General features: G+C 41.4%; 1 protein-coding gene across 2 annotated transcripts in view; it reads left to right on the top strand.

Annotated features, from left to right (window-relative positions):
* KATNIP (katanin interacting protein) overlaps positions 1 to 12,805 on the top strand; it is a 166,640-nt gene that overhangs the window by 141,285 nt on the left and 12,550 nt on the right. For both annotated transcript variants that reach the window (XM_032794660.2, XM_032794661.2), the window contains 2 exons: positions 5,830 to 5,931; positions 6,433 to 6,593. In XM_032794660.2, the coding sequence (XP_032650551.1) occupies positions 5,830 to 5,931; positions 6,433 to 6,593 (263 nt within the window). The remainder of the gene's footprint in view (positions 1 to 5,829; positions 5,932 to 6,432; positions 6,594 to 12,805) is intronic.

The following is a 12,805-nucleotide window of genomic DNA, read 5'->3' on the forward strand; positions in this document are numbered from 1 at the left end:
GTATGTATTTGAAACCAGATTTGTCCCTCACTCATGTCTGATCTTGAAGAACAAAATTATGGTCACTTATGATGCTTTCTGGACCTGCCATTCAGAGCTGATGCTCGTTTGGGCAATCTTGTAATCTCTGATCACCTAAAACTCCTCAGTAGACCTTCTGAGTAGGTTGCACTGCTTGCTAATCATCCACAAGTGGGAATATGCAGAGGCCACTCAAAGAAGGGGAGGATACTTACCAGTAACGGTTGTTCTTCCAGAGTGTTGCCTCTGCATATTCTCAGTCCCTGCCAACCTTCCCCACTTCTTCAGAGTTTCAGGCAAAGAATTCTGAAATTAGGAAACAAATTGAGAGTGGTTTGGGCCATGCTTCCTTTTGTACCTTCAGAATCCAGAAGAAGGGACAAATGGCCCTAAGGGACTCCTCTCTAGTCCACAGCTCAACCCCAGGATGCATCAGTCCCACAAGTATGAATATGCAAAGGCCACACTCTCAGAGAATGACAGTTACCAGTAAGTAACCATGTGAAATATTTCCAGCATTCAGTGGAAGGTCACACTCCCAAACTTATTTTGCCTGTGCAGTCTCTACTTCTGGGATGAGGAAAGATCAGAGCCATTAACTTAGTGATGCTCTTGCACAGATTGAGGGGCCGTAGTGTGCAGATCTTCCATTCTGGCTCCGAATCCTTGGGTCATCTGTTTTATCTGGAATTTCAGAAGGCTTTGATTCCCCTGTTGGAGTCTTTTAAGAGAAAAGAGACCATTTTAACAACTGCTCTTGCAAAGAAGAGAGCCCTAAGCTGGAAGTAAGGAGGTCAGGAGAGTTGAGCTGGTCACTTTCTAGGCACAGAGGAGACTCTGGTTCTGGCCATATTTCTTTACCATGTTTCTGTGCAGGGCTTTGTTCTCAACAGTCAGATTCAAGACACTTGGATCCACTGAAGCATCAGGCCTGGTGTTCAAGTGATTCTTCAGTTCCACACTAGGTCTGGTACCCTCCAAGCCAATGCTAAAGTTAGAAACTGTTATGAGGATTGTGGAGGATTTAATTCTGGGACTTGGAGCAAAAGCTTTCCAGATCCATCAGGATCTGCATAGAGAGGGTCCTCTGATCCATTGTCTGGATGGAAGTTGCCTCAAATGAGGTTTAAGTCAGATCCATATGAATCTTTGAGATGGATGCCCATGCTACAGATAACGCTCAGCAAACCAATAGCTTCTTTTGTTCTCAGAGAGGATGTGTCCAATGTCAGATACCTCTGAGTCACCTGGCCCTGGTTCTCTTATCATTCCCCCAGAACAAGGGGAATTGTATTTGTATTTTCCGTTGCATTTCCCCAACTGTATGGGGAACTACTGTTCCATCTTATGCTACTCAGGGTCAGTGTTCAGCTTACATGCCAGTATGGCCTTAATTTCACATTTAGGGCTGTTAGAGCACCTTCTCCTAAATCTAGACCATCTGGTGGACCTTACCCACCTGAAAAACAAGTTGCTTGTCTCCTTGAAGCATCGTGCTTCCATCAACTCTGGAGTTACATTTCTGACTGTAGAGGAGTTGGAGGACAGCAGGTGGTAAAGGAGATTCCTGGGACTTCTGCGTTCATGAATGAACTCTCATTACCTTTTCCTCTTACTCTCCAGATGACAACAAAGCTTTGGAGAATCTTGTGGCTGCAGTTCCAAGGAAGTCGTATAAATTATTCAGTGTTTTCCAGTCCAAGGAAAGAGGAAAGTGTCCTTACCTATTCTTAAAGGCCTTAAGGATTTTGTCTTGGATGTCTGCAAGTATACAGCTTCTTTGCCTTCTAATTTCAAGAAGTCTGATAGGACATACCAGAACCTGCAACAGGATTTAAATATTTTTCTTTCCCCCTCCCCATTCTGAGGACTATGCAGATGTTTGCCTCTGCAGATGGACCTCTATAGTTCCTCTCTCTCTATCCCCCAGTGCAATAAAGAGTCTAGAAGTTTGTGTATTTTATTGGGAAAAGTGTATTCACTTGCTTGGTTCCTTGAGTGACATTTGCCTCTAACTTCAAAGTGCTTGCGTCACTAAAGTCCCACTTAAACCCTCTCAATTACAATGACTCAAATCGATTTGAATATAAATTGTCTAATGTTCCTCTTCCCTCTAATCTTTGTCTGCTTGCCTGCCAGCGTCTAGATTGTGAGCTCTTCAGATGAGGGACTACCCTTGAATGTTTGGAATGTGTTTAGCACAAGTGGGCACTACTATAAATAAATGAATGATAAGTACAACTAGGCCCTTCAGAATCATCTGGCTCTTTGTGGAGATGTCCAAGGGGAAAACAATAACTGTTGAGAGACTGTGAAAATGGATTGAGCTCTCTTATGTTGTTGAGCATACTGCCAATACCAGGCAGACCAGTAGTGGCTTAGTAGAGACTAAGCCCCACCAATTAAATCATACCCTCTTTAGATTTTTGGGGTTTCCAAATATCCATCCTTTCTCCTCTTTCTTTCCCAGCGCAGCTCCATGGAGATCAGTCCAGCGAGGGTATTGACATTTAGCCCCTGCAGTGCAGCTGTCTGGGGAGGAAGAGGTTGATGGAAGTGGTTGCCTCTAGCTCTTAAGAGAACTCCATCTTCCAGTGAAAGTATTGAACAGTGCAGGGACCATCACATGTTCGCAGGCTGCCTTTTCAATTCCCTTTGAGCGTAGCCTCAGTACAGAGCTCCACACCTTCCTTAGATGCTGTGGCAGTGGGAAAAGGAAGCAGAGCTGTCCAGCGTCCTGCAAATTTAAAGAGGAGCAGAGGCAGCAAGTGTGTAGGAAGAGGGAAATGGATGGTTAACAGCCCAGCGGTGAAGGATTGGGCCTCTCACGCAGCATAGGAGCCGAGCGGGGAGATTCAGGAGCTCAGTGAGGGATGGCCTTTGGCTTGTCAGGTCTGACAATGGGAGCTGAGTGGCTGGAGCCACAGCTTCTTTTCAGGAGAGGGGAGGGAGGGAGCTAAGGTGGGGCCTTTTTCCTATGTCCTTGTTGGAAGGGATGGTAAGGAGCAGGAATGGGGAAGGAGCAGAGTGACTGGTGCACCACCATTTGCTTTGGGCACCAACTGCCACTGAGGGGAGCTTGGAGAGAGAAAAGAGGCTGGTTACCTCAATGACTTCCTTCTGTAACATTTCCATTATGGCAACATGTAAAGCTAGTACTTGGCATTTGAACCATGCTGGATGAAGCATTTCTCTTTCCATTGAAATGCCAGTCTGATTACTGATTTGAGAGAGTAGTGCTTCGGTCTCTGTTTAATTAAATTTCCTTAGCCCTCCCTCTGTAGCTATCTACTGCTTGCCAATCTCCCTAATAACTGGGAGTTAGCAAAACCAATTTCATGATAGTAAAAGGAAAATAACTCACCAATAACTGGAGTTCCCATAATATATATATATATGTATCTGTGTACATCCACACAGCTCTCTCCTCCTTCCCCTTCTCTTTGGAGGGTGGTTAGTGTCAGGAAGAAGAAGCAAGCCGAGCCTGCGGGGTGTGAAAAGGGCAGTCTCTGTAATGGCATCAGTTGGAATGCTGGACCAAATCTTTGGAATGCATGCGCCTCCTAATGGCCAGGCTGCTTTGAACTGTTCCAGGGACCCACCAAAGAAAGTTTGCCCCTCTTTAAGTGGAGAGCTGCAACATATTCGGCAAACTTCTCTTTTCTATTAAATAATCTTCCTTTTTCTTTTACTCCTTGTATTTAATTAGGCAGCGTAGTTCTGTCTTGGGGCATGATAGATATTTGTTGGTCAGAATGATTCATTTCTCCATCTCTGATAACTATTTTATTATTAATATATATGAATAGCCAGCAAATTAATTATTTCACCTGAATGTAACTGTCACAAGGCAGAGTCTATGCTGCAGGGTGGGGGTAGGGGTGGGAGGGCTTGGTTGGAGTGCATTTTTGGCTTTTGTCAACTGCAGGACAGATCAGATAGTGTACTAAACTGCACCAGACATAGTCAGACCAAGAATCAAGGCAACACAAAGGTGTCTTAAAAGCCACTCTTGAGCCACCTTGGGCTCAACCACCCCCATGAACCTGGCCTATTGTCTTCAGTGGAGTACTCCCAATCTTTAACTGTGTAGCTGAGAGCAGAATCAGTCCCCTGAGCTCCCAGGTAAATTAGAAAGCTGAGTCAGTATATTAAATACCACCATTAATCTTCTCACAGGCAAAAGCAGTGTCAGATCTATATTTCAGGTGGATTCAGAAAATAAAAAACTCAGTGTCAGCATCTGGCAACCTGAAGTTACAGAAGCCAGATTTACAGTAGTATATACTTAATTGCTGCCTTAGAAAGCATATTAAAACCCCAAGAATGTTAGTAAAGACCCCTAAGGCATGACAACTCCATCCCTTCTTAAAGATAATCAGAGAGTAGCTACTGTTTCTTTAAAGAGATTGTCCTGGAAAAGTTAGTGCTCCCTGTGGAGAATGTATTCATGGAACCACACTCTCCCTGAAACCTGAAGATAGAATCCTAGCAAGAAATGAGTAGAACAATATATTGAAAACATACAATAACATACAATATTATTATTTTCAACTTTTAAAAATAGGCTTGCTACTCCTGAGGTCGGCGAACTGCTTCGGAACATCTGGCAAGGCTTATCCATGCTCTATTGCTAAACTTAACTGAATTACAGTAGCGCTGAGGAGGTCCCAGTCATGGATCAGAACCCTGTGGTGCTAGGTGCTGTACAAACACAGAAACAGTCCATACCCCAAAGAGCTTACAGTCTGAGTATGAGACAAGAGACAACAGGTGACGCAACCAACAGAGGGGGGAGCACAAGGAAGCAATGTGATGATCCTAGCCAGCCATGTTAAGTCTTTTGTAGGCCTCAGGGCAAAGGGGAATTTTAAGGAGGGATCTGAAAGAGGACAATGAGCTAGCTTTGCAAATGTTATGAGGAGCAGCTCCTGGGCATAAGGGGCAACACAGGAAACAGCACCAAGTTGGAAAATGTAACCAATGGGCAGTGGAGGAGGCATTGTTAGGAATGCAGAGGGGAGAGTCATTATCTCGATAACGTATCAGAGATGATAGGTAAGTGGGAATAGGCCAAAAGGGTCTTACAACCAAGACCAGTAGTTTTTGATGCAGTAGCAAGGGGGGAGCCAGTGGAGAGATGTGCAGAGAGGAGGGACATGGTTGGAGTGATGAGGCAGGAATATGATCTTTGCTATAGCATTTTGAATGGATGTAAGTGCGGAAGATTGCATTTTTCAAGGACATGTTCAGCAGTTGAGACATGAGATGATGAGGGCCTAGGTGAACATTTTAGCTGTGTGGATGGCAAGGCCGGGTCTTAGAGATATTGTGCAGGAAGAAGCAGTAAGATTTCGACTGGCCTGAATCAGTGAGCCTAGAGCAAGATCTGAGTCAAAGAGAACACCATGGTTCCAGGCATGAGATATAGGCAGGAATGTGGTGCTGGCCACAGTAACTGAGAGAGGACGGGGAGAGAAGGGCTTTGGACGAAGAAGAAAGAGCTCTGTTGTGGGTTAAGCTGATGGCTGGACATTCAGGAGGAGATGTCAGAGAGACAGGCTGAGATTTCAGTTTGAACAGAAGGAGAGAGGTCCACAGCGGAGAACTAGATCTGTGGATCATTGGCATGGAGATGATAGCTGAACTCATTAAATGCTTAAATATCATTTTTCTGTTTACTAGCTCTGCTCCTTTAATATAAACTTTGAGTCTTGTTGTTCATGTTTGTCATGCTTTATGTTTGCATTCCTTCATTGGTGTTTGTCATGTTTTACTGAAAATTAAATGAATTCTTTTCTCTGACAGGTGAATAGGGTTTATGTTATTTTTGACCTGCCCACTACCGTGTCAATGATCAAACTGTGGAATTATGCAAAAACTCCCCAAAGGGGAGTGAGAGAATTTGGTGTAAGTACTTATTAATAAGCAATTTTGATGAGTCAGCTTGCCCTAATTTCCTTTTTTATTTCATACTTAAATTTATCACAGTGTGATTCACGCTTTTTGTGTGCAACTTCAACATAAATGTCTAAATTTTTAAAAACATGATGATTCATTAAAGTTAATAACATGCAAAATAACAGAATCAATTTCTGTAATAGGGTGTAGTCGGTTCTTCTATACCTGCTCATATATTTTATTAGAAACTAATCTGCCAGGAGACAGAGTGAGAAAGCACCACAGGCAAACTGAGAGAGATGCAAACTGTTTGATACAGAGACACAGCTGAACTAGTGACCAGCTCTTCTGGAACAAATGGTGCAACTTCTATTGAGCTGACAGAGAGGACTGTATTGAAAGCAATGATATTTCATTCAGACACTTTTTCCAGAAGAGTTTTCATGAATAATAATATAAACTGTTCTGTTGCTTGAACAAAACTGATTCTTGATTATTTTATGTTTCCAGCTTCTTGTAGATGACTTGCTTGTGTACAATGGAATTCTGGACATGGTGAGTCACATAGTGCATGGCATCCTGCCCACCTGTGACCCTGTGGTCCCGTATCATACCATTCTCTTTACAGATGATGAAAGGATTTGCCTGCGAGAGAAGAATACAGTGATTAGGTATGGCTGGGCTTTGATTTTAATGAGGAATCCTGTTTATAGAATTCTATTTCTAGTGGCTGATATCAGCAACTTCTAAATTACTGCAGAGAATTGCAGTGCTATGTACTGACTGGCACAGAAAGCAATTGTGCTGTATATTATATTCAAAGGATCAGATACCAACCCAGTGATGCTAAATGAAAAGGAGATTTTAATAAAATGAGGAAGTTAGTGCCAAAAGTGAAAAAAAAATTAAAATCCTTACATTTGGCATCAGTTCTACTAAGGAGACACTACTAGAGTCTCAGCAAGTATGCATACCATAGAACAAAAAGGTAACCAGGAAGGTGAGCAGTAAACCAGTCTGGCTAACTGGTAAGGTGTGAGAGGTTATTCAAGCCAGATATCTTTCAGAGTGTGGAAAACCAACCTTAGTGAAGCCAATTAGAAGAAGCATAAATTACAGGATGAAAATAAAAGAAGGAAATTAGTAGGGCCCAGATGTATTTCAAGGAGCAAATAGCTAAAGGTATAAAAACAAACTAATGTTACAGGGCTAACGGCACTCTGTCTCCCTTGAGGTCTCTCTGAGTGCACCTGCTCAGGTGTCAGGCCTCGTGTCTTTACCTCTCTGTTGGTGGAATTCTGCAGTTATCCTACTGCTAGGGCCCTGGGCTGCAGTATGCTGTGTATCAACCATGCTTATCCAGTAGGTTCAACTGGCAGTTTTTCCCTTTGGGAGTCTGTGACCTGTGGTGAATACAGTGACCAGGGAGACTTCTTGTTTATTTTCACAGTAGGAACAAAGGATAATAGGAAAAAAATGGATATTAAAATAAGAAACAATCTACATACATGTCTATCATTCATATTTAAAGTTTACCATCCCTTGATGGTGACCTAGGCAGCCCTACCTTCTTCAGACACCCCAGTAGTCTTGGCATCAGTCTGCTTTCCATGTCTAGTTACCCAGCAACTACCTCATCTCTAGAGAGAAAACATCCTTTTTTATCTCTGCCAGAGAGTCCCTGGGCTTGTGCCCTTCTGGATCAGTCCAGTCCTTTGGGCTAAACAGGAGGTCAAGCCAGGCTCCTCAGAGCCAATGGCTCAGCTACTCTGTGGTAACCCTCAAGGGTTTATCATGGAGCAGCTTATCTCAAGCTCTTGTTTTCTTCCTGCTTACTTTTCCTTACAACAGCCTATTAAACTAACCCAATATTTTCATACAGTAAGCATATCAAATCAACACGCACTATTCCTGAGTTATTACAGGAGCAGCTCCATGCCCATCATACAAACAATAAGAAATTATTTAAGTATATCATTAGCAGGAAGCCTGCAATACTCTTGTTGTTGGGTCTGCTGGAACATTAGAGTTAATGGGAGCAATTAAGTGAGATAAGGAACTTTGCAACAATCTTCCCCAGACAATGTTGGGGAGATTATTTTTACTGGTAATGGAGATGAGGTGCTATCACACTGAAGTGTCAAAACGAGAGATGCTGATACAAATTAAAAGCAGTAAGTCACCAGGCCCACATGGAATTCACCCAAGAGTTCTAAAAGAACTTAAGAAAGCTGCAACTTAACTGGTAGCAAAATTGTGCAGTCTCTCATAAACATCAACTATGATACTAGAGAATTGATACCAGAGTGGGTATTAAATGTGTATCTATACATAAAAAAAGAGTTGTGATCTGAGGAATTACTGGCCAGTGAGCCTTATATCTGTGCCTGGTAATTGGCTGAAATGATAATTAAAAGTACAGGTATAAAACAGTTAGAAGGTGATTATATAATAGGATCTAACCAGTATGGCTTCTGCAAAGGAACATAATAAAACAATGGATAAAGGAGAACTGATTTACATGGTTTGTCAATGCAATTGAATAGTGGCAAATTGAAAATTTACAAAAGGAAATGCTTTCCCATATAGTACACAACTAACTTGTGGAACTCCTTGCCATTATCATTTGAGGCCAAAACCATAACAGGATTCAAAAAGGGATTAGATGTTTATTTAGATAACAAGAATATCTACAGTTGTTATAAAAATTTTAAAAATAAACAAGGGCATAAGCCAATCTCTGACTACTTGGGCATTAGGAGGTACTTTTTCTGAGGTCATTATCACACAGCTTCCTAGTACAGGATTTTGTGAACTTCCTCCAAAGCATCTGATATTGGTCACTGTTGGTGAAAATTGCTGAACTAGTTGGACCACTGTTCTGAACTAGTATGGTAAGTCCTATGTTCCTATCAAGAGAGTCATGTCCAAATGACTGTCTCATTGCATTTCTCATTGCTCTTGCCTGGCAGACCTGCAGCTCAGGAGTTGTGCCAGTGCACCTTTAATTGGAGACACAAGCAGCTCCAGCTGTAACTATGAGTCTCCTTTCTCATCTGGAGACTTGTTAAACTACTATATGGCCTTCTCCACACATAGTCACAAAGCATTATTGCTTAGAGTTAGTTTCAAGAAAGGAATCGCCATCTGAATGATCAGTGCTGCAGAACCTGTTCCCCAGCCAAGGATGCCCTAACTCAGTGGTTCTCAAACTTGGGCTGCCGCTTGTTCAGGGAAAGCTCCTGGTGGGCCAGAATGGTTTGTTTATACCTGCAGTGTTCACAGGTTTGGCCGATTTTGTCTCCCACTGGCCGCAGTTCATCGCTCCAGGCCAATGGGGGCTGCAGAAAGCGGCGCAGGCTGAGTGACACGCTGGCCGCCCTTCCTGCAGCCCCCATTGGCCTGGAGCAGCAAACCACGGCCAGCGGGAGCCGCGATCGGCCAAACCTGCGGACGCAGCAGGTAAACAGACCAGACCAGCCTGCCTGGGGCTTTCCCTGAACAAGTGGTGGCCCAAGTTTGAGAACCACTGCCCTAACTCTCCTGCCCCCGGGATTTTCAGTTCAGGAGATCTCTTGTGTCTCTCTTTTCAGTTGGCCTTTTTTTAAGCTTTCATTCCATTTTTTTCTGAAAGGAGAGGCACCCTACCCTCATAGTTTTGTGGTGGAGAGAATAAAATCTCACACTTATTAGTACTTGATGGATCTTAATCTTCATTTTCAGAAGTGTATATAAACTTTTCTTTATTGTTATTTTTGGCATTGGCCTACTGTCTTTCCCACTGCACTGTTCAGCACTTTTTATAAACTTTGGGCCTGATTCTGATCTCATTGACTTGTTTAAATCCAGAGTGACTTCAGTGGAGTTATTTTAGGTTTACACTGATGAAGCCTGAGATAGAATCTGTCTCACTTTGTGTTGTTTTGAGATATCCCTCGTTTGTTGCCAAGAATGGAAATCTAGTACAATAAGGTATCTTTAGAGAAAAGGGAAAAGGTAATTATTGTTTTCTGAAGCTATCATATCTCCGGATTCCCATTCACCCACCCTTAGGGTTTGCTTTTTGTGGTGGTTGATATGTAAGCATAAAATGGGGTTAGTCCATTTTGTTAATTTGCCCAGGTGGCCATTAGATATTAAAGCTAAAATCTAACAAACTAGGTTTGCCAATTGGATAAGTGTTACAGCCAATATAGAATGGAACCTAATAGGATAAACCCTTTTTTTTTTTTAAATCCAGGGAACGTTAGCTTACTGTTTCTCATTCTGGGTTCTTTACAGGTCAACTTTTAACTTGAACGGTATTTCTCAAATCAGGACACATGCTTATTCTTAACCAACCAAGAATGTATTAATTCAGCCAGAACCAAGTTAGTATACAATCACACATTCACCACTCAAGTGTAGATAACAACCAGTGTTCTAGGTGTGTAGTACACACACACACACAATATACAGTCTTGCAATCAATTATCACAATCTGGAGTTGTCTCAACAGTTATACCAAGCAACAATGTAAATTATCCAGATTTTTTATTACATTTACTTATGATACTCAGTTTCAGTTCTTTAGTACCTAGCACTTTTATTACATTCCAAGGATGAACTTGTCTTTAACGCACTTTTAAGAGTGTGGTTACTACAGTTTGAATAGATTGGTCCAACAGTGAAAAGTTTAGCATGTCAAAAGCAATTGCTTAAAGTTACTGTTTTTTTTATCTCTCATAGGGCAATTTGCTTGGACATACAAAGGAATTAAAATCTAAAATAGGGTTACTTTAGGTCTCACTAGAAAGTGTAGACTAGGCAAGATAACCTACAGTTATTTATATTAAAGATTAGAAGGGGAAAAACAGTCTTCAAAATGAAATCTCATCACTTCTTCATATCCACTTAACCTGGGATGGAGGAGGGTCCTTTCCACCCAGCTGGTCTGGGCATCAGTCACACTGAGGATTCTGCAGCTTCTTATTCAGTTCAGTCAACTCTCCATTTGCACATGGTAACCTCAATTTTATATACTCTAATTTCAAGGCTGGTTGGAGGGGCCACCTTCTGATTTCTATTGAACATGTGCCAAGTGAGTGCTCCGATTTCAGCTCTCTCCATTTTGGCTGCTTCCATAGGTATCCCATAGTGTAGCTGTACACAAATTTCTTCAATTCTTTTCTTATCAGAAGCCTTTATATGTTCGATTCATTTCAAGGATTGTGTTTTGTTATTAGCCCCTACTATCAATTGGGATCCACCCCTTTGAACAATTTCTCTTAATATCCCAAAGTGATATCTTTCGACAGTCCTTCTTTGTGCCAGACAATTCCTATTACTTCTAGAGTGCCCCAGTTATTTACAATGAAAATCAACAAAATCCCTTCTCATCTTCTAAATCTGGAACTCATTCTCAATGCATTCTTTGGTTGTACATAAGCATTTCACATTATTTAAGACTGACAGTAGAACAAGAAGGATATATATATATTGAAGGCGATAGATCTGACTCACAAGGCAAACAAACTTGCAGCTTCTAATTTGGGGTGAGAGATTGTTCAGGTATATTTGATTTACAAGGAAAGCAATATATAATTTATAAATTGGGGTGAAAACATGCGGCTTTGATTTTCTTGGGATAGTTTGCCCAATTCGACCTTCAATCTTACAGCCAGTCATCTCTAGTTTGCTTAACTTGCAGCTTCCCCATTCATCTCTTGATCCATTCACAATGTGCAATGGGCCACTTTGCATAGGATAGGAAGGTATAATACTCTTTCATGTAAATTGGAGTTCTTTTTAGGTAGGTTGGGAGGGAGAAAGAGGTTTTATCCATATGCAGATCATGACAGAGTCTTGCCTAGGTGATTAACAGTACCCCCATTTAGCCATTTTAATTTCTGTTCTTTGGGAGAAGAACTTCCAACCTTGTCTGATCTGTGGGTTCTTAGACAAAGTGTCTCACATGATGGGAATAATTTTCTTCTTGTCTTTACTTCCTAGATGGGTCCTGTTTTAGGATAAATAGCAGTGGATAGCTTCTCTAATTTTTTTTAAGGCCAGAAGGAGTCAGTAGTTATTAATGAGTTGACATTTTTTCTGTATTTAATAGTATTTAAATTTGATTAGATTTTGAAGCTATTGATTCCTGCTTGTAAAGGAACAGACAGTCTGTCTGCAGTCTACACACAAATGTTGCATTGGTTTAACTAAAAATCAACTTTTAAATAAACCACTCCCATATGGACACACTTAAACTGGAAAGAAAGAGAACATTTTCAACAGTGAGGGTAATTTGATAACATTGGAACAACTTACCACTGGTTTGATTCCCCATTGCGTACAGTCTTTAAATCAAGAATTTACGTTTTCTAGAAGATATTTTTTAGTTCAACCAGAAGTTATGGTCTTGATGTAGGAATCGCTGGGTAAAATTCTCTGGCCTATATGATGCAGGAGGCCAGACTAAATGATCATAATGGTCCTTTCTGGCCTTGAAATCTGTAAATGTATGAAATTGGTTTATAACTCTTTGATATCAATTTAGCTTAATACAGTAAATTACCAAACTAAGCAAAATAAATTTAGGATAGTTGCAAACTGATTTAAGAGTGTCTACATGGGTACATGGCACTGGTTTAATGAAGTTGATTTAAAAACAGATTTTGGTTCAGATGGTCAGACTTTGCATCTAGAGAAGGTCAGAATAGTCTGTGAAGTAGATGTGATAGTAGCAGTTGGAATGTGTGTTTGAGAGCACCTCTCCCAACAAATACAATTGTGAGGAATAACTTTAGGTTCTTAGGTTTATAGCTGTGGGCTATATGAGGGTGAAGCCTCACCCTTCCAGACTGTGACTCACAGAAGGCCGTGGTGTCAGTGGTGCAGCCTCACA

Source organism: Chelonoidis abingdonii, chromosome 9 (genome assembly GCF_003597395.2).
Source record: "Chelonoidis abingdonii isolate Lonesome George chromosome 9, CheloAbing_2.0, whole genome shotgun sequence".
In the NCBI taxonomy this organism is placed as follows: Eukaryota; Metazoa; Chordata; order Testudines; family Testudinidae; genus Chelonoidis; species Chelonoidis abingdonii.